This window comes from Drosophila miranda, chromosome 4 (genome assembly GCF_003369915.1).
Source record: "Drosophila miranda strain MSH22 chromosome 4, D.miranda_PacBio2.1, whole genome shotgun sequence".
In the NCBI taxonomy this organism is placed as follows: Eukaryota; Metazoa; Arthropoda; class Insecta; order Diptera; family Drosophilidae; genus Drosophila; species Drosophila miranda.
The window spans coordinates 20,579,087-20,605,058 of record NC_046677.1 but is presented as its reverse complement, the minus strand read 5'-3'; the positions used below and the strand labels follow the sequence as shown (position 1 = coordinate 20,605,058).

The 25,972-nt window shown below is 43.5% G+C and overlaps 7 protein-coding genes across 10 annotated transcripts; 2 read left to right on the top strand and 5 right to left on the bottom strand.

Moving 5' to 3' along the window:
• The first annotated feature begins 2,956 nt into the window (after positions 1-2,956).
• On the top strand, positions 2,957-3,597 carry LOC108163789 (succinate dehydrogenase assembly factor 4, mitochondrial). The gene is made up of 2 exons (XM_017299272.2): positions 2,957-3,179; positions 3,241-3,597. Exons 1-2 carry the CDS (start codon positions 3,125-3,127, stop codon positions 3,540-3,542), a joined length of 357 nt encoding a protein of 118 aa, XP_017154761.1. The 5' UTR covers positions 2,957-3,124; the 3' UTR covers positions 3,543-3,597.
• Positions 3,598-3,617: 20 nt separating this feature from the next.
• On the bottom strand, positions 3,618-8,607 carry LOC108163788 (WW domain-containing oxidoreductase). The gene is made up of 6 exons (XM_017299271.2): positions 8,428-8,607; positions 7,859-8,368; positions 7,617-7,796; positions 4,154-4,283; positions 3,952-4,080; positions 3,618-3,886 (listed from the first exon to the last, which is right to left on the bottom strand). The coding sequence occupies exons 1-6, from the start codon at positions 8,517-8,519 to the stop codon at positions 3,704-3,706; spliced, it is 1,224 nt and encodes a 407-aa protein (XP_017154760.1). The 5' UTR covers positions 8,520-8,607; the 3' UTR covers positions 3,618-3,703.
• Positions 8,608-8,889: 282 nt separating this feature from the next.
• LOC108163484 (serine protease inhibitor 28Dc) lies at positions 8,890-11,642 on the bottom strand. The gene is made up of 2 exons (XM_017298793.2): positions 10,686-11,642; positions 8,890-9,943 (listed from the first exon to the last, which is right to left on the bottom strand). Exons 1-2 carry the CDS (start codon positions 11,453-11,455, stop codon positions 9,001-9,003), a joined length of 1,713 nt encoding a protein of 570 aa, XP_017154282.1. The 5' UTR covers positions 11,456-11,642; the 3' UTR covers positions 8,890-9,000.
• Positions 11,643-13,070: 1,428 nt separating this feature from the next.
• On the bottom strand, positions 13,071-14,236 carry LOC108163486. Its single transcript, XM_017298798.2, has 4 exons — positions 13,990-14,236; positions 13,684-13,928; positions 13,455-13,628; positions 13,071-13,392 (listed from the first exon to the last, which is right to left on the bottom strand). Exons 1-4 carry the CDS (start codon positions 14,182-14,184, stop codon positions 13,182-13,184), a joined length of 825 nt encoding a protein of 274 aa, XP_017154287.1. The 5' UTR covers positions 14,185-14,236; the 3' UTR covers positions 13,071-13,181.
• A 153-nt stretch (positions 14,237-14,389) lies between these two features.
• LOC108163487 lies at positions 14,390-15,751 on the bottom strand. The gene is made up of 5 exons (XM_017298799.2): positions 15,593-15,751; positions 15,326-15,540; positions 15,024-15,265; positions 14,800-14,970; positions 14,390-14,745 (listed from the first exon to the last, which is right to left on the bottom strand). The coding sequence occupies exons 2-5, from the start codon at positions 15,521-15,523 to the stop codon at positions 14,505-14,507; spliced, it is 852 nt and encodes a 283-aa protein (XP_017154288.1). The 5' UTR covers positions 15,524-15,540; positions 15,593-15,751; the 3' UTR covers positions 14,390-14,504.
• Positions 15,752-16,030: 279 nt separating this feature from the next.
• On the top strand, positions 16,031-22,887 carry LOC108163483 (annulin). 2 transcript variants are annotated; one of them, XM_017298791.2, is made up of 4 exons: positions 16,031-16,123; positions 16,181-17,088; positions 20,501-22,467; positions 22,530-22,887. In XM_017298791.2, the coding sequence occupies exons 2-4, from the start codon at positions 16,956-16,958 to the stop codon at positions 22,752-22,754; spliced, it is 2,325 nt and encodes a 774-aa protein (XP_017154280.1). In that variant the 5' UTR covers positions 16,031-16,123; positions 16,181-16,955; the 3' UTR covers positions 22,755-22,887. The 2 variants fall into 2 exon arrangements, with proteins under 2 accessions (XP_017154280.1, XP_017154281.1); XM_017298792.2 differs by lacking the exons at positions 16,031-16,123; positions 16,181-17,088 and adding an exon at positions 18,311-18,645.
• On the bottom strand, positions 22,866-24,909 carry LOC108163485 (pancreatic lipase-related protein 2). 3 transcript variants are annotated; one of them, XM_017298797.2, is made up of 4 exons: positions 24,809-24,909; positions 24,129-24,291; positions 23,427-24,064; positions 22,866-23,114 (listed from the first exon to the last, which is right to left on the bottom strand). In XM_017298797.2, the coding sequence occupies exons 1-4, from the start codon at positions 24,852-24,854 to the stop codon at positions 22,882-22,884; spliced, it is 1,080 nt and encodes a 359-aa protein (XP_017154286.1). In that variant the 5' UTR covers positions 24,855-24,909; the 3' UTR covers positions 22,866-22,881. The 3 variants fall into 3 exon arrangements, with proteins under 3 accessions (XP_017154286.1, XP_017154283.1, XP_017154284.1); XM_017298794.2 differs by lacking the exon at positions 24,809-24,909 and adding an exon at positions 24,354-24,534; XM_017298795.2 differs by lacking the exon at positions 24,809-24,909 and adding an exon at positions 24,447-24,510.
• Positions 24,910-25,972: the final 1,063 nt, after the last annotated feature.

Below are 25,972 nucleotides of genomic sequence, written 5' to 3'. Positions count from 1 at the left end.
ATAAATAAAATGTGTGAATTATAAGCAAACAGTGGAAGAGGCACGAACATATGTACACATTTATGCAACAGAGCTATCATATCATATGATTATCTTTTGGGCATGTTTTTAAACGACTACCAGGTACTCTGTAAGAAGACAATGACAATCATTGATATCGCAAATGGTAAAGGGATATTCTTGAGCTTTTCAAAATTGATCCTTGATGGTAGATTTCCTTAAACTGATAAATTATCAAAGAATACCTTTAGGACCTTTAGCTGGTGATACTTTTAATCCAAAAACCATATTTGTTCTCTTGCCTAATGTAACCAGAAGCTCACTTAATCCTGCTTGCACACACTTTTACTCCTGGAGAATGTGAAACAATTCGTTGCATATTCAGGGGCGCCGATCGCTGCTTCGTTCGGCTGCATAAATGTGTGTACAAATAAATATTCTTTAATATTTTTGAATAAATGATGAAAGGAGTAATAACAAAGTGTATAAAAACAAATATAAATAATGCATAAATACTCGCACAATGACGAGCAGCCAGCCAGACATAAAGACACGACCCATTAACGTAAATGTTCTCTCTTTCACTTGGGCACTCGGTGTATCACTCTCATGTGTTGTTTGTTTTTTAAGCTTTGGCACGTTGTCATGAAAAATGCATGCCTCATATTTACACGAAAGGCATTAATTTTGCAATTTCACTTCCGTTTCATTGCCATACACGAGCACACATCGCTATATGTGTTATATTCCTGCTTCTACTTTTATTTGTTGTGAGCTAAACGGTGTAAAATTTAAAAAAGTTTCCCCATAAATATGCGGCAGATGAGATGGAGTCATATTCGCTGACATCTATAAGTGAGTGCTAACTCGGGGTAGATAAATTGTGGATATTTTTCTGACCAAGGCCATTTATAGAACAAACTGAAAGCATGATTATCAAATGGATAAAATGGTCTAAGAAGAGTTTCTGGAGAGAAAACCCAAGCAAGAGAGCCTAAACCGAATCGAATCGCAATGGTATTGGCACTCACTGCTGACTCTTCGTGCAGAAAAGTTCCCCTAATACATTTTAATCGATTTCAAACAATTACTTAATGCTTAAATAAACAAATCTAAGGAAGACCTTTCCAACTATTCTGTTTGTTTTTAAAAAATTGCACAAATTTCAATTTATTCAATAGAGCGAAACATAACTAGTTATTTATAAATGGCAAATCCCCATTGAACGCATCAAAGGCAGAATGCCAAATATTTTCATAATTAATCACATTGATTTACGTATTTTGCGTGATTTTCCTATATTTTATGGCTGTTTTTATTTTCTCACTGAGCCCATAAATCAGGGGCAAAAGCTGCAACTGCAACCAGTTCCGTTCCTGTTTAGGGGGCCATCCTGCCGCTTAAGTGGCACAATGGACAATTTCAATTATTTCTGAACGCTAATTAGTCTCGAAACTAGAGCCATTATGATTATTATTTCTCCTTTGCCATTTACACGGAAAAAAATGGAATAAAATCAATTAAGCGGGCCAGCGAACAGCATGGAAAATAATCTCGCCATGAGGACAATGGCGATAATGATGATGCTGCTGATTCCGATGCCGATAATTGTGATGGATATTTTATATGACACTACTGACCGGCTGTGCCAGAAATGGGGCCGACCTCAGTGCAGCGGATGACATTTTTGATGCTGCTTTGTTTCCGTTTCCGTTGAGCCCGGCATGACATCTGCGAATCGGTTGTGCTCCCCAGCAGGGAGCATTAATTCAATTGCTGTGCCACTTTTCGGAAAATTTATTTATCAATCCACACAAAAACGAAATCACTGTGTGGAGCATTTGCACAGAATATTTCACGCACTAGTTTTTTGAAACATTTCTTTCCAATGCACTTAAGACGATCGCAAGCTCGAAACTGATCGAAGCGCAGCAAATTTCATGCCACAGCGCCTAAAGCAGGGTCATATGACGAGCGTGTATAGGCATAGGAATTCCCCTTCCATATGCCAATTATGTTGCCCCAATATTATGTCTTGGACACACTTGAATGGTTCCCGCAACTGCAAAAGAACAACTACTGTCTGGGCTTACTTGTAACCCGAACAAGTTCTGGGTGTGTGTTCGATACCAATTGGGGTATTATGATGAATTCCACATACCCCATTGCCCCATACCCCTCTACCTAAATGGGCAACTTTTAAAATTTATGTCGAATACATTTTATTCCTAAATATAACAGATAAACAACCAAGTGTTCACAAAGTTGTGTGCAAATCTGTAAGAATTTTACAGAAATCACGAAATGACTTTTTGCCCAATGATACGATTATGTTAATTGATAAATTATCTTTTTTTTTAACATTAATTAAATTAATTCGAAAATTTGATTTTTCGTGCGTCGATTTCGATGTTTTCGTCGCAGTTGCCAGACCAGACGAGTTCGTACCCGTAGTTTTAGATCACGGCAATAGAGTGCGCCTTGGTCGCAGTTGAAGTGCTGCCAGACCAGACGAGTTCGTACCCGTAGTTCCAGATCACTCCAATAGAGTGCGTATGGGTCTCACTTATGGGTAACACTGCCTCCACAGTATTTGACGGCGGCGAGCTTCTTGATCTTTTTTATTTAAGCCGAATTTTAGACACAATTAAAAACAGGGAGTCCTTAAAATAATTCAGTCATATATAAAATTTATTCATCAATGACCTAAAATTATGTGGGCTGAGCTAAGGGTTTTAGTTAGCCAGCATTATTCAACGGAATATCAAAATCGAAGAATATGATTATAAGAACATGAATTCGCCAGTATATTTACGGTATATTTTTCAAATGCGGCGGTATATTTTGGTATTTTTCTGAGGATCAGACCGTATATCGTTAAATCCGCGGTCACACTGACGGGCGCGCAAAATAATAATAAAAAAAAATAAAAACAAGCCGAGGCAGCGACTATAAAAGCCAACCGCCACATCCGAGAGCATCGCAAAAACAAACGCACACACCCGAGTAACAACACACAACACAACCAGCTGTGTGAGATAAAAGTTCCGTAAAAATAGTTAAAGTCGAGAGAATTGCCGGCATTTCTTGCATAACCAGAGAAACTGAACAGAATAGAATCAACATGCAATCCATGGCCAAACAATCCATGCGCGTCCTGCCGCAGGTTGGCAAGCAAGGTGTGTGTCTAATCCTCCGCGAGTGTTAGCCGAAAATAATCATCTCCATTTACCAAATTAGTGAGCTACCTGTCGACGAGCAGCGCCTGGCGTGCAACAGTTGGTGGCAACGATTTGGTCGTTGATGTCTCCGAGCCGAAGACACGGACCGAGAAGCTGATGGCCTTCCAGAAGAAGCTGCGTGCCAAGACGCCGCTGGGGAAATTGGACGAGTTCTCTCGCCATCCCTACCAGGAGAAGGAGCCCCTAAAGCAGTGGCCCAATCAGACGAATCCTTACACAGGCGAGGTCGGCGGTCCCGCCGGTCCGGAGCCAACACGCTATGGCGATTGGGAGCGCAAGGGTCGCGTCTCCGATTTCTAGTCCCCCCAAAAGTTCCTTTAGCTAGCACTTAGGCTGTTATTTAAAAATTACAATTAAGAAACAAAGCAAATCACGTATACTCGACGCTTAATATTATGGTTTAGTATAAAAAGTATAAATATAACAATTTTACAAGGAACACAACATTTGTTTGGTGTAATTTAATGGTCCTCCAGCAGTTCGGAGACCAGGTGCTCGCTGAGGTGCCACAATTGCTGCTGCAGTGCAGCGCTCTTGGAGAGCTTGCTGGGCTCACAGAAGTAGCAGTTGTTAAAGTATAGTCCCGACAATCCTGTCAGCTCGTTGGCTGTGGCACAGTAGATGCTGGTGGCAGCAGCTTGTTGCTGTCAGAGAGAGTACTCTTATAAGTGATAGTCAATTAAATTAAATGCGTGTCTCTTTTTCTCACCAGGGACTTGGTAAAGGGTCTCACGATGGCAAACAGCCAGCGGTAGAACCAATAATTACGCGACAATTCCGTGGAGACCATATTCCCAGGATGCACGGAGAACACAGAGATTCCGCGTTGCTTCCAGCGCTTCAGGTAGGTACCGAAGATAAGAGTTCAATTAGTGACCTAATTCTTGGTGCCAAATTTGGTCATGACTCACTTGGGCCAGTTCCTGGGCGAAAAGTACGTTGCACAGCTTTGCATTGTTGTAGGCCATCATGCTCCAGTATTTCTCCGCTGGGGGGGATACATGATTAATGGCCAGGTTGTCCACAGGCAGATTGGCGAACCTGAATACAAGCGATGGAAGAGAAAGGATTGTTCATTTTTAAGACGCATTTGCTGGTTAGCCCAGTTCTTCCAATTTGAGTTAGTACGTATGGATCAGCATATATTATTCATCCAGCGAACCCAGTGGACTTTGCCCCCCGTCAACGCCAATCGCCAAACGAGTCTTGATTGGCATTGTCGTTGTTCTTGTGTATTGCCGGCGCTTAACGCTCGTTATTAATGAGATGCATCAAGTCAGAATCAACAAACAGTACAGCCACAAAGTACAGGTCATTGACAATGACTAAGCCCTCTCCTACATACATATATTTATCTTGAATGCACCCAACAATGGGCTACAACAAGTGGCTAGTGAAACAAAGCCCAGGCAATAAACTCTGTCCCACAAGGACAGTCGGAAGTGTCTTCTCAGAGTCTGTTCAGAGGGGCTTCATCAATGGAGAGGGAGCCCCTTTTCGTGTAGCGCATGCTCAGGGCGCATAGAGCCGCCTCCAACATGAAAGTTTGATTTGCGCACATTCTGGACTTTGGATTTGTTTTCATTTTTAAATTGCCCGACCAGCGCTCTCGGCTTGGGGCCACAGCCCACAGAACAAAACAGAACAGAACGGTCAATGTAAAAATAACGTCGCAAAAATCTATGCAAATTTGTATTTATTTATGCATACATTTGCTGCTTTCTAGATAAATGGAACTTGGTGTTGGGCTGGCTGTTGTTGGGGTTTGTGGGAGTTATTTGTTGTTGTTGGTTTGTGTTTGTGTTGCGGTAGGTACAGGCAGAAACGAGCATACGTGTTGTTTATAGCACTTGTACTTGTACGGAGTGGATCATATTTGAACAGACGTGCAACGAGGGGCTCCAGCTTAGCATTCATTTGAGCAATTAATAACAAATAGTAATTACATTAGCTAAATGCATTAAAGATTTCTGCATAATGATGTGAAAATCTTTTCAATTGTGCAAACAGAAAATTCTGTGGATTTCACAGGGATCTTCAATCATTATGGAGTGTTGTTTGCCTTCGAAAATGATTCGAAAATGTTTATCAGTTAGCACCCATTTGCTTCGCTTTTGACCCCAATAGGAACTGGGTATAATTCATCAAATCTTGGCCGAACATTTTGTGGCATACATGACTATCAGCAAGTACACCGCATGGCGCACGCGACTTTTTGTTGCACGCCAGACCCGGACTGGAAAGATACATACTCGAAACGAGAAGCCAAAAATGTAGTACGTGAGCAGAGCAACGCGCACAGTCAGCACATCAGCAGCAGCAGAGGCAGCCCCAGAGGCAGCAGCAGCGGCAGAAAAAAAGAAACCACCTCCAATACTCGTAACAAACTCCCCCCCTCTCCATTCAATTGCGTTTTGTGCTTCCTCCACTCGATTCACGCGAGTCTTCCATCATTTTTATATGTGTGACACTGGGCACAGTGGATCAAGAGATGATGGAAACTAACTAAGTTCCTATTAAGGTGCAGTAAAAGTGCTATGACTTAACTGAAACCCATCGACTATATCAACTGATCTTTATATCTTTTATAAATTTAAATAAATTAAGAAACTGCATTCTCTTATGAAAGAGTTATATAGAAATTCAGATAATAGATGTTCTGGTTATGAAAAAGACATTTCACAGAATTGGAATCCTACAGATTTCTTATAAACTCGACTTGGGGATGTTTGACTATAATTACTTATATCCGTTTGCTATATTTTTCATACCGGCCAGTAGGATTATGTGGTAGATCCCTTGGATCCCTTTTAATGGTGGATATTAATTAATTCCAAATTGACCCAACTGTTGAGATTTTCTAGAGAGTTCTATAGAGTGCAACCCACATAGTTGGTGGTGCTCCGATTTTTCCTAATCCATTATATAGCATCAATAGCTGCCTATCTCTAAAAGTGGCAGTATCGTGAAGTGATATCTCAGGTAACAGTTCCCTGAGAGATATACATTTAAATGTATTACTCAAAATTTTCTTTAGCATTTCTTTACGACCCTCTGTATTCAATATATGTACATACTACATTCCACTGTGCTTACATCTGCACGTGAGGGTTGCGCCCTGCCTCTACATGTGGGGTTTCGATAATGTAATCAAAGCTGTGGCGTTGTTGTTTTGATAGCAGAGTGGTTGATTCTGGTTTATCTGAAACTACGAATACGAAATGTGCGCAGCTCTGGATCGCCGTTGGATGGTAGATCGAAGTTCAATTGCGTTTCGCCTTGAAACGAGACGAAACACAGCTTCAATCGTAGACAAACACAAAAGAGTCGAGGCAGATGGAGTGACGCCAAATGATTAAAAATTTGTTTGGAAACCTACACTAGCCTACACGGCATAGCTGCGAAATGAGTATGCAGGCGAAATTATTTATTTTTGGCTCGCACTATGAATAGTTTGGCCCCAAAGCGAAAAGAAACCGGTCGGGTCCAAAGTCCACATTGCGGAGGGGCATAAAAGTGCAATCAACTCGCAAATAAAATAAATAAATGAAGACATGTAGGAGCGCCATAAGCGATGGTGACGACCACCAAATACCTCGCTACTCTAGTAAGATCTCTGATATCTATAACACCGATTAAGCTCAAGCCATCAAACCTATGTATTCTGAAGAACTTTTCAAATGCCAAACATTTACATTTCTCTCGAGTCCTTCCGTTTTATAGCCCCCATATGGGATCTATTTTCAGAAACATGTTTCAAAATAAACAAAAAATGCAGACTGGTCTACATATTTTGGACTGTGCAGATAAAACGAGCGATTAGCAGTGATTAGCTGACGCTGACCCAAAAACGAAATACAACAGACTTTGGTCATTGATAAGATTCGCCACTCGATCGATTGTGGGTAGGGGGGATCGCAAAACGCTGCCTTTAGTTCCTGTTGCAAAGACCATGATGAATATACCTCATACTCTACGAATACCGGTTGCAAAAGTGTCAAATGCTTGCCGCACAAAAGGAAAATATGGAACTTGAATGGGATTTACACTGGAGGCAGTGCAAGTGATCCCAGTTCAACATGAAACTACAACGTAAAATACATATGTATGTATTCTGAAAGATGTTTTGAAAGGGAGTGGAGTACCTATTGTTAATAGTAAAATGGTATCAACTTCCGCTTTCTTGCAAATTCGATAATTCAGATATAGATTCACCTTAAAGGAAACTTCACCTTATCAATGAAGATGCAGTTTTCTGCATTCTTTTCATATCAATGGTTTAGATTGCATTTGAGGCCTTATCGTATATCAACAGTCTCACAATTGTTCCATTAACTAACAAAACCCCGCATCATATTTCAAATAAATAAATACCTGTGCGACTCAGATGACAGAACCACAATCCTCGTCTTGTAATCAAACAACGTCTCCAATTGCATAGTCAAGTAGAAATGGGACAGATGCGATACTTGGAATGTGGTCTCCAGACCATCTACGGTCGTCGAATAGGGTAAGGCAAAAACGCCCGCGTTTAAGATGAGGTAATCAATGTGGCTGGAAAATACATGAATTTGTATATTTTTTATACTAGAAAACCTAATTGGGCAGGCACACACCTCACACTCTCCTTGATCTCCCGCACAAACTGCTGGACAGCACGCAACGAACTCAAATCGAGGGCCACAAAACGGCAGCGGGCCTGAGCCGAGGGTCGCTCCTGAGCAATCCGGTCGATGGCTGCTTCAGCGCTGGCCCGACTACGACAGGCGAATATGATCTCACAGCCATGTTGAGTCAGAGAGCGAGCAGTCTCAAAGCCAATGCCGCAATTCGCTCCGGTTATCAGAGCAATTCGTCCATGCAGATCCTTGCCATGGAGCACCTGTAGTGCTGTGCTGCAGGAATCAAATCTCTGCCGGACCTGGGCCACATTCTGAGTGGGCTCTTCCACAGCGAAGGCTAGTCGGGGATCCACATTGCTACGCTGCTGTGTTTCTTTGTTCAGGAATATAAATTTCTTGAGCTGCTCGTCATAGTACTTTTCCCAGCCAATCGGCAGTTCCCCAGTAATGCGTTTGGACCGGCCAGTTCTTGGATGTGTCCACTGAGAGGTTTTGTTTTGCTGGCTGAAGAGATAAAAATCCATTTATCAGATACGTTTTGCGATTGAGCTTGACCTTTATACTTCACATAGCAGACGGTGCCGTCGTCTGTGGCGCGCTCTTCCCAGCCGGGGGGCAGCTCATCCTCACTGTCTGTATCCGGTAAGGACATCATTTTTGCACGTTCTAAGCCTGGAAATTCGAAAAAAACAAATCCAAAACAAAGCCAACAAGTCAGCTGTTTTGACCAGTGTAACCGCGGATTTATCGTTAAAATTTACCGGCCGACCCTCAGAAATATACCAAAATATACCGTCTCATTTAAAAAATATACCGTCGCTTCAATTTTGACCTCAAAAAATACCGAAAAGTATCAAAAATACCGTAAATGGTCACCCTGGTTATGACTCAAATCTGCAGCGTCGCCTGGCCACCAATTCATCGATATAAATATCGACTGGAGCAAAACCGAACTTTGGCGGTATAAATTTGAATTTGAAATAAAATTCCAAACTCAAACTCAGAAAAGAAGAAAGAACCATCGGTTTTTTGTACACTATTTCACTTAGTTTATTATCATATTAAATTGCTTCTTAAATTCCTAACTAAAAAGTCAACGATCTTACTTACTAATTCCTAGACATTCGAAACGAAACCTAATTAGCCGTTGGCGGTTCATTGATGATGCCATAGAACAGGATAAGCTTGGTTGGATCATGGCGCACCAAGACAATGAATGGCGTATCGCCTCGGAAGAGTACGTCGGGTCCCGATTTCTTCACATACGTGACCGTGGCCGCCGCTGCCTCCGTGCCCTGTTCGTTGACGGTGAAGTCAACCTTGTGGACAATGTCATCCACCACTAGATCGGAGCGTGCCGCTGGAGATGCACTCCGTTGGGCCTCCAGATTATGTAAGGCGTTGCCCCCCAGACTATTGCTCAGTCGATCTGAGGAGGCCGAGTGACCACCCGCCGCAGATTGCGCCTCATTTGTGGCAATCAGGGAGAGATCGTTTTGGACTGTACTGAAGATGCCGCCGATACCCATGTGCTGGAGCATGGTCTTCAGGCTGACGGACTCTGTAATGTGCATCTTGGGAAAGGCCATCACGGCAGACCGGCGAACCATCCTGCTGATCAGGTCCTCGATCACGTCTGCGTTTAGTCTCTGCTGGAGCATATTCAACTTGTCCACCGACGACTTGAAGGGCTGGATGATATACATGGTGCTCAGGTTGCCGCGATAGGGCAGGCCAAGGATCTTGCAGCCCAGCTGATGATCCTCGTGGTAGGGAAAACTGCCGCCCGTAGCCATCATCGGGACACTCAGCACCGGTTGTGTGCCCTCGCCATTCGGATAGAAACTATCCGGCTTGGTGGCTGACTCGATGAAGTCCGTCTCCCAGAAGCCCTTGAAGTACAGGGCATTGGCCAGAATCATTCGAGTACTCTGCGGTATGTCGCTTGATATGATGCTGTCAATATGGTTTCGCGTGTGTTGCGCCACCCAGCTGTTGATGTTGTAACGCGCCTTAGCCGGACTCGCTTCAAAATCCTGCGTCTCCAAATCCGATCCATATATATCACGGATCACTTGACTGCAAATGCAAATAAAATAGAGCACATGAGTACAAAATCATCATGAGCTAACGAATTAGTGCAAGATCATTTGGAAGATAAGTTGGAACAGCTGGTTCTCGGGATGGACAGGGACGAGATGGACAATGCAATAAAGAAACGCTTTAAAATGGTTCACTGAAACTAACAGATTGGCGCTGAAGATCATTAAAGTTTATGGTAATTCACGGAGGGAGAACCTCATTGTATGCCATATAAATTGGTGGACTTGCTAGGGATTTTCCTACTATGCTATACATTTCATCAGATTGCTTTTCCCATGCTATTTAAAGTTTATAATTGATCACGCTTTGCTGATAATTCGTTAATTTAATCCATATGTGAGTATACGTGAAATTTGCATGCATATATAGAATATATGCGAGAAAGTCTTTCCATTCTTGAAACGTGTTAATCATAGCCTGCTTGCTAAGCAACATTTTTCTCTCAAGTCAATCTGTATTGGATTCGATCTTGCACATTTCTTTGCATTGAAATTGCACAGATAAATGATCTCCCAATCAAACAATCCCAATCTTACATTACATGATTCGCCGTTGAATCATTCTTGATATTCCAGATCGCTGCTCGATCACTTCCCAACGATCCGATCCGATGGGGCCATCCCGTCCGAAGCAGCTCAAGGCAGCCACTAATAGTCTGGCATTTCCCATCTCCAACCTGAACTGAGCTCAGATCCAGTTTATCGTTAATTAAACTCACCTGTAGCCGGCATTGAGCGTGTAGCCCGTCTGGGTGAAAAGTCCGTTGGCCAGATGCACCTCGTGGGGTGCAGGTCGCAGATAACGTCGGTACGTGCGCTGGCCATTACTTGTCCGCCACGGGACCAGTGGGCGCCCGGAGGACACCATCTCGCGGTTGGGTTGCCGCACATCCTGGAGCATCAGGCCGAATTGCTCGTGAAATTTGATTGTATCTGACGTGCCGAACACAGACGACAGCTCCTGGTAGCTGCGTCCCTTGGCGCCGAGCAGTAGCAGAGCCAGCGAAGAGACAATGCTGAGAGGCGAGAACACCTCTGTCTTGCGATATCTACCGCTCAGTTGATTCGCCAGATTGTGGGCGAAGTTCAACACACTGCGAGCTATCTGATCCGAGCTGGCAACGTCCACGTAGGATGAGCCGGAAGCGGAGCCGGAAGAGGCACCACCGCCACCCCAAGCAGAGCTGCCAGCACTCCCAGTTGTTGACCCTATCCTACTATTCACGTTCTTGTTGGGAAGGCCACTGACAAGGCCGGGCGATAGCAGAGGTGCTGATTCCTGTATGGGCTGGAACTGGAACTCGGGCTGTGATTGCGGCTGAAGCAGGGGCAGTGGCTGTTGGCTGTCTTGCTGCTGTTGCGCGTTCTCTTGCTGGAGCCGCATGATGTAGGCCTGGGTCTCGGGAGTGCGGAGATCGGGTCGCCACAGATCTGTCTCTGATCGGACCACACTCATCATCACCAGTAAAGCGAAAAGTAAGCGCCACATATTGTGCGAGTAATAGTACGAGTAATTTCGAATCTTATCGGATCAGTGAATCCGTAGATGAGCACACAGATATACCTATATATATTGGCTATATATAGTATGTATATTTAGTATGAGTGTGAGTACGCGAGCTTAGAATTCGAACGCGATCGAGGCAGCTGCGTTGCTAACACCAGGCGACAGACTAAACTGCCACCGCTCAGCGCGAATCGTTATAAAACTTGAATCGGAAACTCGTTATCAGGTTTAATACGAACTGTTGTACGTACACACCGAGCAGCTCCTTCAAGCCGAGCTCTCTCTCTCTCTCTTTCTGGCCCTGTAATTTTCTCGCTAGCGTTTGTTTGGCCGTCGACTCATACCCATACCATCTGGTCTGGGTTATACCCCGATCCGACTCTGTTTACATTGATGCCCCCGAGAGGGGGTTGTCTGCACTTGTTATTGATTCCAATCGGTATGATCGGTACTTTCTGGGTTGTACGGATGAGACACAGCGCGGCGTGCCTCCCTCATTTTTCTGCGAAACCAGTAGCGGAAATCCATTGAAGCTCCCTCTCTCTCTTTATCTCTCCCGACCTCATGTGACGTGCTTACTAATGTGCTCTCTCTCTCTATATCTCTCCCGGCGACTACACAAAGAGGTAGAGTAAATATTTTAAATATTTATAAGGTACATATATTGTATGATTTATGTTAGATGCGTGTTCTCAGACCCCGTCACTGGAAAGTTTGCGCTTTTGTGGAGCTCTAACAAGGCCCTTTGTGATAAAGTTAGGGGTTTCCCCATTTTGGCAGAAGAATGATATGGAAATCCGTTGAAGCGATGATGCTGGTAAAAGCCGCTACAAACAATTACCAAAGAACGCGGATTAACATGACCATTAGGCTTTAGTAGAGAAGAGCGGGAAGCACTTCGACCTCAGCACATTTCCGACACATTTTAAGATCATACAATATTCCAAGTTCGGGACCTCAAGAGCTGGTCTGAAAGTACATTCTACCTTAAATAGCCAAATGACGTATCAAATGTTCTTTATTTATTACGAAAATTGCATTTGTTTGTAAAAATGTCTTTGAAATACTGCATTCAATTTGGTGCAATTGCACTGCATTTGCAAATCGCCGAATATTTCGTATTAATTTTTGTCACCATTAATCTTCAACACAATGAAATCATTCTCGTCAGACAAGCTCTGTAGGAAACACTGAAAATTTACCAACTAACGAAGATTGAATTAACTTTGGTCACGCGAAGGTGATTATCGCTTTGTAAACCAATTTTTAATTTTTGAAAAGTAAAACAAAAGCTAAAAAAACTGTAATTTAAATCACATTTTAATGATGACTAATCAGATGAATCCAATGATTGAATGAGTCACTTGTATAATCCAAACCATCTCTTCCCAAAAGGGATATGAAAACCCCAGGAAATGCAATTGTATTTTTGTTTATAAACTTAGACATAAACAATATATCAATTAACCCAATCAAACTGCCATCGTATGCTGTTTCTATGCCTCGGAATACTGCCCGCCTGTCATCTTATCTTCTGTTTTCTAGAAGTTCCCCAAGATCAATAATCAAACGAAAAAGAAATACAACACCCAAGGCATAAGCGGACTTCGCATTTATTAGCCATTCGATTATATTATAATTGATAATTGAGGTTTGAGATAAGAGATTTTTGATTAGGGTCTTTTATTTTCCTTATCTATTGATCTGTTTATTCGGCCCAATAGACTTTATCAATCGGTTGAAACCCGATTTTCTCAAACATTCCGCGGGAGGCTGAATTTTGTGTTACCACCGGAGCCACGACTGATTCGCCCAAATCATTGATCTTTTTCGACAGAGCGCGAACCATGAGGCTGCCCAGGCCCAGGCGCTTATGCGATTCTAGAACTTGGAGCAGACCCAAGGCACCAATTGGCAATCTATCGGGTGAGAAGAGGGAGTAATTTATAGATCGCACTAGGAATCAATCGAATTGTCTCACCTCAGGCACCAGGCCACCAATTTTCCAGTCTCATCATAGGCGCCAACATTCTCATTATATTGAATCAGTCGTCGGACAAATTTCACGGAATCATGAGCACGATGTGGCCAGATTTCGTTGACCGTTTCGGCATCTTTAACACTCAAATTGTCCAGTCTGATGCCATTTGGAACTCTAGAAGATACCACAATGAGATGGGGGTCAAGAACATTGGAAAATTTCTACTTACTCGATGGTGAATGTGGATACAAGTTCTTTGCTGGCAAAATACCAAACGATGTTCACAATACCCAGTTCTTTGGGGAGACATGTCTTCCCAAAATTCCTGACCAAAGGCTCAAAGCGAGAACTAAAGCCAAAGAACAGGTACTCATCATTTGAGGGCTTCAAGCATTCAATTGCCTTCGTCACCGGGCTCAGATCATCGCTCAATGTATTGAAGTAGAGATGCTGAAGATTAAGTCCCATATCGACCTTAATTCGGATAGATTCTCTTATAAAAGTTCTCTCAATTGCATACAACGCTGGTACTCACGGCTATTAGGAATGTTCCCTCTTTTTTCCACTCCCCATTTAGCGATAATACTCTGACTGGCAGTTCTGGTTCTTTCTGCACCCAATTTATATAGTTATTAATGCACATGTAACCATGTGGATCCGTATCTCGGTCGGCATATAGATCTCGCAGCTTTATCCAATCGCCGCGTGGTATCTCAACCAGTGAATCCATTTCCGACTTGGTACCGACCTGAATGATAGCTAAAAACCGAATGAACAATAGAAAACTAAAATTCAATGCAAAGAGCACGAAACACCCCATAATCTAGAGCTCAGAGCAATATGCAATGTAATATAAGAGAGTAGCTCGTAGATACAGATAAGAAACAGTTGGTGTTTGCTGAATTTTCTTTCTTACAGTAGAAAGAAACAAAGGAAATGCAGTTTGAATGCAGCAGTGAATTATTTAATTTTTCATGCGGCGATGGTTGTTAAATTACAAGAATTTTATGACAATTTCTTGTCAGATATGTATTTCAATCTATTCAAATGTTATTCATCTGTCTGCATCTGGGATTCTGGCATTACCGACCAATACAATGCATTGATAACGTGAAAGCCAAGTTTCTCAAACATTTTGCGTGATTTCTCATTCTCAGGAACAACCGTGGCCAGAACTTCAGATCCCGAGGCGGCAATTAATTCGGCGATGAAACGAACTATCATGTAACCCACTCCCGCACGTCTGTACTCATGTAAGACATGCAGGTTGTTCATGCTCCCATGGGGAGATCTGTGGAGGAATGACAGTATAAGAGTAAATCCCAAAACCCCTTTCTTGTCCCACCTGAGGCACCAGCCGTGCAGACTTCCAGTATCATAGAAGCCGGTACTAATATTGTTCTTGATGAACCCTGTTATCAGTTCCAGAGAATCAGCAGAGCGATAGGGCCAGTGCTTATCCACCATTCCGGCCTCGATGGGCTCAAGCCTACGGCAATAAAATGAGGGAGTATCTCTGAAAGATTGGGTGATTAGCTAGGGTTACATTAATAGGCCTTACAGTCTTACGTTCGTGGAAATTTCTTGATTTCGGATTTGGGCAAATGGTAGACAAGAGTGCCTTGATGTACCAGTTTACATGGATGTCCCCTTGCTGCCCAATAATGGTCAACAATGGGCTTTAACCGTTCGTCATAGCCACAGATCAAATGCCAACTTTGTAGATTCAAAGAGCACAGCGCGGATTGCAGTTCCTCCAGAGATTCTTTCACAGTATTCATGTAGACATACGCCTTCTTGGCCACAGAATGCTATCAGCAAAATATTCATATTAGTTTTTGACTCATAGTTGTTAAATCTCATAAGACAACAATTAAAATATATCTGCCATGGTCCGGAAAATCAAGATCGGTCGTATAGACCTTGATCGTTTCATCACTATCGATTGGTGTCCAGTTTATAAAGTATTCTATTAAGTCATAGCCGGTGAGATTTGTGCGATCGCCGGCATACAAATCCCTCAAAATTGTCCACTGATCACGAGGGATCTCTGTCAACTTGGAATCCATCAGATATCCAGCTGAAACTGCATCAAAAATTGAACTGAAACTGAAAACATAAATGCTTATCGCACATACACAGTTAAAGTTGTGACGAGACTGATAGTCGGCGCGCTGAAGTTTATATACCCTTATATAACAAATCACACTCTTTCTATATCTTAGACTGAAAAAATGTTTTCTTAAAAATAGCTAAATGATATAGTTTCCCTGCCCGAACGGTTTCGATCTGGGGACGGAGATAAGATGTTTCCCTCTGTGAGATATACCCTCTGCAAGGGTATAAAAAGGAGAGAAAATTTAGCGTGTTTGTTCTCTTGAATATGTAGTTTTTCTCTTAAATTCAAAATTCTCTTCATGCTTCGCTTACGATAGTTTTATTGAAATGCGATAGCAGCTTTACTCATATTTGCGTTGCAACCAATCGAATATCTATCGCCGGCGATCAGCTGTTTGTTGATTTGTTTATATTTTTAACTTTTTTGTACATAAGACAATTTCATTTCGAAGATTTTTTAAAATTTTTTTTCGAAGATGGATGATAACTATCTTATCTGGAATAAACGACCGGAAACAGTCGGAGCTCAAAATAGACTTGCGAACTACGGGGTGAGTGTGAAGGTTCTACAATTAATCATTCTTTAAATGGTAAATTCTGTTTTGCAGATGTCTGCCGACAGTTCAAGAAGAGCTGTCAGCTTCTATAGTTTTTTGGAACGACTTGAAGAAAGCATGGAAGAGCCGGTTGTCAAGCTTCTCAAACGACTGCATCCGCCATAGCAGCTATTGCCTTCAATAGATGGCTTCGATAAAGTTGTCAAGATTCTGTCCAGACAGCCACACCTCACGTCATCTTTACACCGAAGCAATTAGCTGCCCAAGAACAGCAGCAACACCATCTAGAAATCATAGTCAATCATGATACAATTACGAACTGCTCAGAGATGTTTCCATTAAGAGCCGATCAATTTACACACGCATGTCTGGTTTTTGGACACCCGAGGCCGTCCACTAGCTGACACTGGGGTCAGGCATGGCATACCATACATATGTAAAAACTGTTGAGCGAAGATGCCAGAACGGAACGGGGTGCCTAAACAGTCGCCGTCGAACGTTGGCGCGTTCCAGTTCAATCGAAGCTTTCGATGATGACGTGATCACAGCTGTTACAGTTTAAATTGTCTCGACTTGGCATTCCATTGCATTTTAACCAAAAAATAAAATGCCAGCTAATTGTGGACAGTAGAGAGTCGCACACGTCGGATGTCTCCAGTGAGGCATTGAAGTTCAAATACCGCACCTATAAGTTCATCGGACAAATCCACACCAAAGCAAAGGCTTATCAATTGACGGGCGAACCGGTTTGCCAATATATTTATTTACTCGGAGCTTGACTACGCCCTCCCTCGGTCAAAGTTTCGGAATTGTTAAGATCCTAAGTATGGGACAGAAACTGTCGTGCTGCAAAAAGTGTAAGGATTGGTGGAAGAAGAGTGATCAGGATGAGACCAAGCCTCGTGTACGCAATGTCAATGCCAACTACATGGCAGGAGCTCCCGGTCGAGATAAAACGGGTGAGTGGCAATCAGGATAACGAATTAAGGAAGAAGTAAATATGTCTGACTGAGGTTTTGTTCTCTCCAAATATGAAGCATGTCTGTAAAAATCTATCCCTCTCTTTAAGGTTTCTCCAAGCCTGGGGCTCTCTGTCCCCATTTGATTTGATCTTTGCTATTGTTGTTGACTAACTCTATTCAAATTGATTTATTTTGTTGTGCAATACTCGTACCAGCAATTATGCATTCGCTTCTATTGATATCGCCTTTTATGTATGCAAATTGCTGCCGTGGGTGTATCAGAATTCGTAGTTAGCTGCCCACAATCTTGTACCTTGTCTAGATCGAACAAGAGCCAACAGCCACTCGAATTATTCATTTTATAGGAGCAATTTTCGAAAATTGTATAAAAACAAACAAAGCAAAAACACACCTGCTAGCTGACAATGATCTTGCACAGCAGTTCTATCCCCGAAAAGTTCGATATTTATACAATTATTACTCACAAATAGCTAATGAAATAATTAATAAGATCACAGCTTAAATTGCGAATGCAAATTAATGATGAGCATTGAGAAATTCCTAAGAAAAACTAGTTTATAAGGGACGTTCCGACCTAGGGATACCATTTTTGTGCACAAAGTAGAGTACGATCTAATTAAAATGTTCTACATTTTAGGAAATTATCAAAAACAAACTAGTTCTACATATATCAAGAAAGACTTAATTTTCTTTAAACCTTTTATAGCTAGCAAATTGTAAACTCCGCAGTTTTTCTAGAGTAGTAGTAGCAACTCCTCAAGAGGTCTCCTACAGGCGATGCTAAATCGAATAATTTGTTTATTTGGTGCAGGAATACAGTTAGAAAACTCTTCTTTCTGCCTGTTACATCTGTCCCCACGAATACAATATGCCCTTGACTCCCACTAGTACCGTGCATTACAATCAGTTTGCTCTTTTTGCTCTTTTGAGGCGGTTTCCAATCAAGATGTTGGCTGCCCATGAACGATGACGTAGTGCCTGAAACAGCTTCTTCGCCGTCTTACCAACGGGTCGGCTAGAAGCTGCCCTCAAGCGCTGCTTCCCGTAAATAATTATTAATGACAGACTACCAATCCGAGAGAGATCCAGAGACATGGAGAGCCCATATAGAGAGATGTCTGAGAGCGAACCACACGCATTGAAGGCGAGGCAACTATCTGGCCCAAGCGATTTACTGATGGGCAGAGCAGAGAGTGATCAGTTTAGTTTAAAGCGTTGCGGCGTACACTTCGATATACGGGACAAAGAACAGAAAGCCCCATTCGAGACGAGACTTTGAAGCGTTTCCGTTAGGCTTGCTGTGTTATTATAGCTATTACGGTTACTGTTGCTGCTTGTGTAAACCGTAGCACATAAATAGTCGTGCCCCAAGGCTTTAATTTGCCTAAGCCGAGTCGTGCTAGCCAGCAGTGAAAATGAGCTACTGGAACTATCGGAATTATACCCCCAGCTGGATCCAGCGCTGGTGGCCACAGTCCCCGCCCCGACGAGTGAATCCCTTCCGCAGCACACGTCCTGGTCCGGATATTGAAAGTAAATGTCCATCCCCCTAAAAACAATCATAGAAAAAACATAAATTAACGAATAGCGTGTTATACGACACTTGTTGTGGGGAACTACCAGAAATATTTGCGAATCTTTGGAATATTATTTAATTTTGCTTTTGTTTGATTGTTTTTTTTTCGGTCTATGACTTCACTTTTGTGTGTTTTTGTTTCCGTTCTGAATATTTGTATGGGTTGTTTGACACGTTCGGGAGGTTTTTGCTATTTCGCGTAAATTATTAACACACATATACTCGAACATACAAATATGCATATTTCAGTGCTACTATATATGTACGTATATACATATCAAATATTTGAGTTGATTACATTACTTATCAATGTCGAAATTCCAATCAAAAGTTCAACTAAAACGATTCAATTGTTTGCTCCCCTTGATTGAACAGTAAAGTAAACTGCACAAAAAGGTGGGGTGGCAGGGCAGCCATGTGGAACAGCGAGGCATCTGTCAGCCACATATCATAACTGCAAGATAATTCTAAAAAAAAAAAAAAAAAAAATTATGCCTTTTTGATCATGCTCTTGGCTAATGTGCTTAGATTTTATGGGACAAGATTGGACAATGGGAAAATATCTTTTGATGCTCAGGGAAAGTGAAATCGAATGGGAAGACCCATTTTCATGGTTCGATACGTTTTGGTAACCTTTGTAAATGGATTTTAGACATAAAAACACTTTTCTTGAATTTAAGAAGCTTTGGATTGAAATTGTTTTCGAAGAAGTTTCTCTAAAACCTGTTGGTCATTAAACAAGATTTCTTTAAGGAAAAAACAACAGTTTTTTGTCTACTTAAATAAGCAATAAATAATGCAAAAATTTTAATTTTAATCCTCAAAGCCAGAGTACCAAATGAGTAGGAATCTATTAGATGCACTCTAGTTTGAAATTCAATCAATATATATATTCTCTATAGATTCATTTAATAGCTAAACGTACCAAAACTTATAATCTCTTGGGGAACAATATTTTCTTTGGCTACCAAACCATTGATCACAGAAAAGCTTCCCATTTGGTTATAAAGAAATAGGATTTAAATGGGATTTATTATTTAAAAAAAAAAACCCGTATCTTTTAATCGGCTTCTTTCCGTTTATTCTAACATCTTAGATAATAATACACTTTTTATTCTCAAATAAGATTCCTTAGTGCAGAAATTAATTATTTATTTCAATTTTTTGTGTTGTGTTGACAGAAATATTGTATGCTTCAACCAATATTTTCTTCTTTCCGCTAAAAATATTCTCTTTAATGAGATGGTGACCAACTGAAGGAATACTTTCGGTCTATGAATTAAGTATGATTTGAAACGTTTCTAAATTGGCTTTTAACAATGAAATAGTCGGTTATAAAAGTATTCGAGCTTACTTTATTGACATAACACGTGCCAAAACATACTGAATGCTTATTTTCTTTGGCCCAACATATTTTGAAGAAATTGATTTCTTCTCTTGTGATACATACTTTCTTAGAAAAGATTTCGCAGAACTATTTTCCACTTTTTTGTCAATTTTTGTTGCTGTTTTTTGTGTGTTAGCGTTGGCGTCACTTTGATTGTCGTCCACTGAGAGAATTAATTGGCTTGGCATTGAACTTTTTGGCCATTGTGGCACAAGTTTGTTATGTTTATGGCCAAAGGCGATTAGTCAGTGAGTATGTTGCGAGGAAGGGGATCGTATCGCATGGGCAGACCAGCTGACAGGCCATTTGCTTTATGAGATCATCGCCTGTACCAGACAGAAGCGATCAGCTACGAGTGGAACCCCTCACTGACAGATTGTAATGAGAGCCGACAATTGACTAATCTGACTTTGTTATTCATATAGATGCGGCTAATTCGGCGGTTCTCGGTGTGCTTCGAGTGGATCTCTGCCAGGAGGATAACCACAACGAGCACCACACAAGCCACTTCTATGCGGCGGCGGCCAAGGAAGCTCTCATCGTGCGCCGCGGAGAACCCTTCCGCCTGCGCATTCACTTCAACCGCGACTACAGCCCCAGCAAGGATGCCATCAACTTTGTCTTCAGCGTGGCTGATGACAAGAATCCCAGGCCAGGACATGGCACACTGACTGCTCTGGTGCCCCACGATGGCATCGACGATCTGGGCGACACCCTGGAATGGGGAGCTGGAATTGAGACGCACGAGGGTACGCTCCTGACGGTGCTGATCAAACCGCCCTCGACTTGTCCGGTGACAGAGTGGCGTCTGGATATCGACACCAAGCTGCTGGGTGATGGCTCCCGCAGCTATCCCGTTCCGTTGCCCATCTACGTGCTGTTCAATCCGTGGTGCCCGGAGGATCAGGTGTATCTGGAGGATCGCGAGCAGCGCAAAGAGTACGTGATGCACGACACGACCCTCATCTGGAGAGGCTCCTACAACCGGCTACGTCCCTCGGTGTGGAAGATTGGCCAGTTCGAGCGGCATGTTCTCGAATGCAGCCTGAAGGTTCTCGGCACCGTGGGCAGAATCCCACCCGCCTTCAGGGGCGATCCTGTGCGGGTGGCCCGTGCCCTGTCCGCGCTGGTAAACTCTGTGGATGATGATGGTGTGCTGCTGGGCAATTGGTCGGAAGATTTCTCGGGCGGTGTGGCGCCCACTAAGTGGACGGGCTCCCCGGAGATCTTGCAGCAGTTCCACAAGACCCAGAAGTCCGTGAAGTTTGCCCAGTGCTGGAACTTCAGTGGCGTCCTGGCCACCATTGCCCGCAGTCTGGGCATACCAGCCCGCATCGTGACATGCTACTCTTCTGCTCATGATACCCAGGCCTCGCTCACCGTGGACGTCTTCATCGATGCCAACAACAAGAAGCTGGACGCAGAGACCACCGACTCCATCTGGAACTACCACGTGTGGAACGAGCTGTGGATGCAGCGTCCCGATCTGGGCGTGGGCCAGCATGGCGCCTACGATGGCTGGCAGGTTGTGGATGCTACGCCCCAGGAGGCATCGGACAACATGTACCGTGTGGGCCCAGCCTCCGTGCTGGCGGTGAAGCATGGCGAGATCCTCAGACCCTTCGACGGTGGCTTCGTCTTTGCGGAGGTCAATGCGGACAAGCTCTATTGGCGGTACAACGGTCCCAGTCAGCCGCTGAAGCTGCTGCGAAAGGACACCCTGGCCATTGGACATCTGATCAGCACTAAGTCGGTCCTCAAGTGGGATCGGGAGGACATCACGGATAGCTACAAGCATGCGGAGCGATCCGAGGAGGAGCGTAGCACCATGCTGAAAGCCCTGAAGCAATCACGGCATGCCTTCAGTCGGTACTACCTTAACGATAACTTCAACGAGGTAGAGTTCGATATGGAGCTAAAGGACGACATCAAGATCGGCGAAAACTTTAGCGTTGTCCTAAAGGTGACCAATAAGAGCGCGGAAAAGAGTCATCTGGCGACCGGTCAAGTCAACTGCGATGCGGTGCTTTACACGGGCGTGGGAGCCATGGAGGTTAAGTCCATCGGCTTCGAACTGGAGCTGGAGCCAAAGGCCAGCGAATACGTCCGCATGGAGGTCATCTTCGAGGAGTACTTTGAGAAACTCTCTTCCCAGGCGGCTTTTCAGATCTCCGCCTCTGCGCGAGTGAAGGATACAGACTACGAGTATTATGCCCAGGATGATTTCCGAGTACGCAAGCCGGACATCAAGTTCCAGATGGGTGAGGGCAGCATTGTGTCCCGTAAAGAGATTGATGTCATTGTGCGCCTGGTCAATCCACTGCCAATACCCTTGCACAAGGGGCTCTTCACCGTCGAGGGTCCTGGCATAGAGCAGCCACTGAAGTTTAAGGTGAGTGGGGATGGGAATTCATGTTTCTGAGTATTCTCTTCTAATAAAAACTTTTTCAACAGATTACCGAGATACCTGTTGGGGGAACAGCTGCAGCCACATTTAAGTATGTCCCCCCGTATGCCGGTCGCGGCACACTTCTTGCCAAGTTTACCTCCAAGGAACTAGACGATGTGGATGGCTATAAGCACTACGAGATCGAGCCCCGTCCCGAGGATCTGCTCCAGCCCAACGGCAGCCATCGAAGTAGCAACATCATCCGACGACGCACAGATGTTATAGCATAATACGCAGCACCCGACCTCAATTGAAATGGGATTCGTTTTGTATTCATAGATTAAGTTTTTTGTTGTAAATAATTCTAATTCGAATAATATTATATTAATTTTTGATATTTTAAATAGAAAATTATGATCAGTTGTTCAAGATCTCGTCAATGCCCAGGGCGTAGCTCGGCTTGTTCGAGGTCTTCACAAAGAAGATGCCTCGAGCATCGCGGGGCACTGGATCACCCATTAGGATTTTGCCGCCAGTGCAGTTCTTGCCCTTAAGTTCGTCCAGACCCGAGCACGGAACGCCGTAGAAACCCTTTGGGGAGTTGATGGACTCTGCATAATATTCGTAGGAGCGTCCATGACTGCAACCAGCTGGAAAAATATATTTCAGATAGGGAAAATGTATGAGGAAATTGACAATTTATCCAAATATCTATACAGATAGTTTGGAAATCTATCTAGCTTATGCAGTGTTACCTTCAGAAACATTAAAGGGTCTTAAGAATTTATCAAAACTGAATGACGTAGTACTGGTTCTGTGAGGAAAAGTCCTCAAGAAAAAAACTAAGTAGTTTCCATAGAAAGAACTAGAAAATGTCTAACTAATAGGGCTAGCTAATTCCTTCCGCTGTTTGTTACTAACGTTTGGTTAAGATTGTTATATGAATCAACCACCATACTCACTGAAAATCTGGGATAGCTCCTTGCAACCGGGTTGCGGTGGCCCACCGCCATTCGGATAAAAGTCCACCATGCCAATGGGCTTGCGGAAGCCCAGATATCCCGCACAACTATGTATGACATCCACAAAGTTGGCATCCGTGTCATCCAGATGATTCTCCGGCCCAATACAATCCTCGAATGCAGGACGAGCAGGATCTAGGCCTGTAATACGATTCACCCTGTACTTCGTGTACGATCCCGCATAGCCCATTATGTGGGCACCCAGACTGTGGCCGATGAGGTGAATTCTTTGAGGATCAGCGTCCTTTTCCTCCACCAGGAGATCGATCAATTTGGCCACCGCTCTTCCCACTTGAACCGTGTACCGAGCTGGAGTCAGGTAATAGATATTGTCCGCCTGATCCTGCCAATTGATGGCGAACACATTCACCTGACCGCGCTCTATGTAGGCCCCGCGGATGGACTGAATGGAGTTGCTCATGGTACTGGACTTCCAGCCGTGGACGAGGATTTTGGTGTCCAGTTCGGGATTGAATTTCTCGGCCATTTCCTGCCAGGTATCGCGCTTGTGTCGCTGCGGGAACTCAAAGTTGTTGTCGTCGATCCAGAAGTCCGCACTAGAGCTGAGAGAGGAATCGCTGGAAAGACCAGAAAATAGGAGATTGAAAATTGAAGCTTGAATTAATCGGAGGAGAAACACACCTTCCATACAGCTCAAATTTGATTAGCTGCGGCAGATTGATACGGTTCTCCGGCGGTGGTTCCACCAAATAGGCAACCTCTGGCTTCCCCTCGCCATTTGGCATATAGATCCAGGTCTTGTTGTAGTCCTCCTGACTTAAAGCCACCTCCCCGCGTATGCCAACTGCAAAAGAGAAGTGGAAAACCAATCAGGAAAAGCCCAGTCATGTCGATGAACCACTTTACAGAGCAGCAGCACGGGCCGCACCACTTGAGCCAGAGCCGCAAAGCCCGTGATGAGCCACTGGATAACCACAAACGTGTTGGACACTTCATTACGGCAGGGATTGATCACATTACAGATGCAGGCCAGCGCATTGGAGGACATCTTGACCAGCTAAACGTTGCCCACTGACTGATCTGTCGCGATTCGGAGAACTCCCCATGATGACCCAAGGCCCAAGCTCTCCAAGTGCCAGCCGCAGCGAACTCTTTAATGAGGCCATGCTGACGCATTAGTAATCCTCGAAACCGGTTGCTGTTCCAGCAATTAATTCTTGGCCTGGAGCGCTTTAATTATTCTGAATCAAAGCGCACTCACTGCTGCCGTCTTTGTGTGTGTACGAGTAATAACTCGGACAGACTCAACAGACTCAAACAGAGGCGGAGACAAAGCCGTATCCAAGTTATCCATAACTCACCAACCAGCCAGCCAAGGGCCACGTATAACCAGCAAAGCTTCAACATATTTGGACGTCCAACGAATTTAACTGTGGCACGGCTCAATAAAGCTCCGCTTTTATAGTTGCCAGCGGCTCTTAGATAAGCCAGGACAGGGCCAGGTGTCAATCAAGACTGTCTTTTGAGCTGTGGAGTTTCCCAAATGGAAGCCTTAGCTCCAAAGTTTTTATCAAGCCTCCACGGGATGTCCAAAGCGCGGCACTGTTAATGGGGTTACAGCTAGTGCGGTGGGGCATGCTTAAAATGGTGCAGTGCACACAGATTGTTGTGTGGGGAAAAACTCGAGGGAAAATATCATCAAACAATCATTATACCATTGGAGAGGATATATTAAAATTAAGCAACAGTTTGTAACGCACAGAGAAAAGTATTAAGTAAGTATATATTCTTATTTTATTAATAATCAGATAATTTTTCTCCATTGGCCGGTTTGTTCCATCACGTTACATCATTAAAATTGAAAAAATCGGCCTTATTTTCGTAGTCGAGATTTTGATGGAAGACATATGTTTTTTCGTAATCGGGAGAGTCCTGCCAGTCGACTGCCGTCGGAAAAAAGGACATCCATTTTTTCACGATTTTCGCAAAAAATCATGATGGTTACATCATTAAATTTTAAAAAAGTCGGCCTCATTTTCAAAGTCGAGATTTTGATGCCGTTTGATTCTCTGATTCCTCTCGATCATGGGAGAGTTGGTCCTGCAGCGATCTGGCCCTATTCGTCTGAGATATAGCCTCCCGAATATTTTGATTTTGCATTTCATTTGAATACTGGTTTTTCCGTAGGCTATATTTCCGCTATCCGGCAGCCGATCGGAGTGCGACATGTCTTTTCGTGATCGGGAGAGTCCTGCCAGTCGACTGCCATCGGAAAAAAGGACATCCATTTTTTCACGATTTTCGCAAAAAATCATGATGGTTACATCATTAAATTTTAAAAAATCGTCCTCATTTTCAAAGTCGAGATTTTGATGCCGTTTGATTCTCTGATTCCTCGCGATCCTGGGAGAGTTGGTCCTGCAGCGATCTGGCCCTATTCGTCTGAGATATAGCCTTCCGAATATTTGGACTTTGTATTTCATTAGAATACTGGTTTTTCCGTAGGTTATATTTCCGCTATCCGT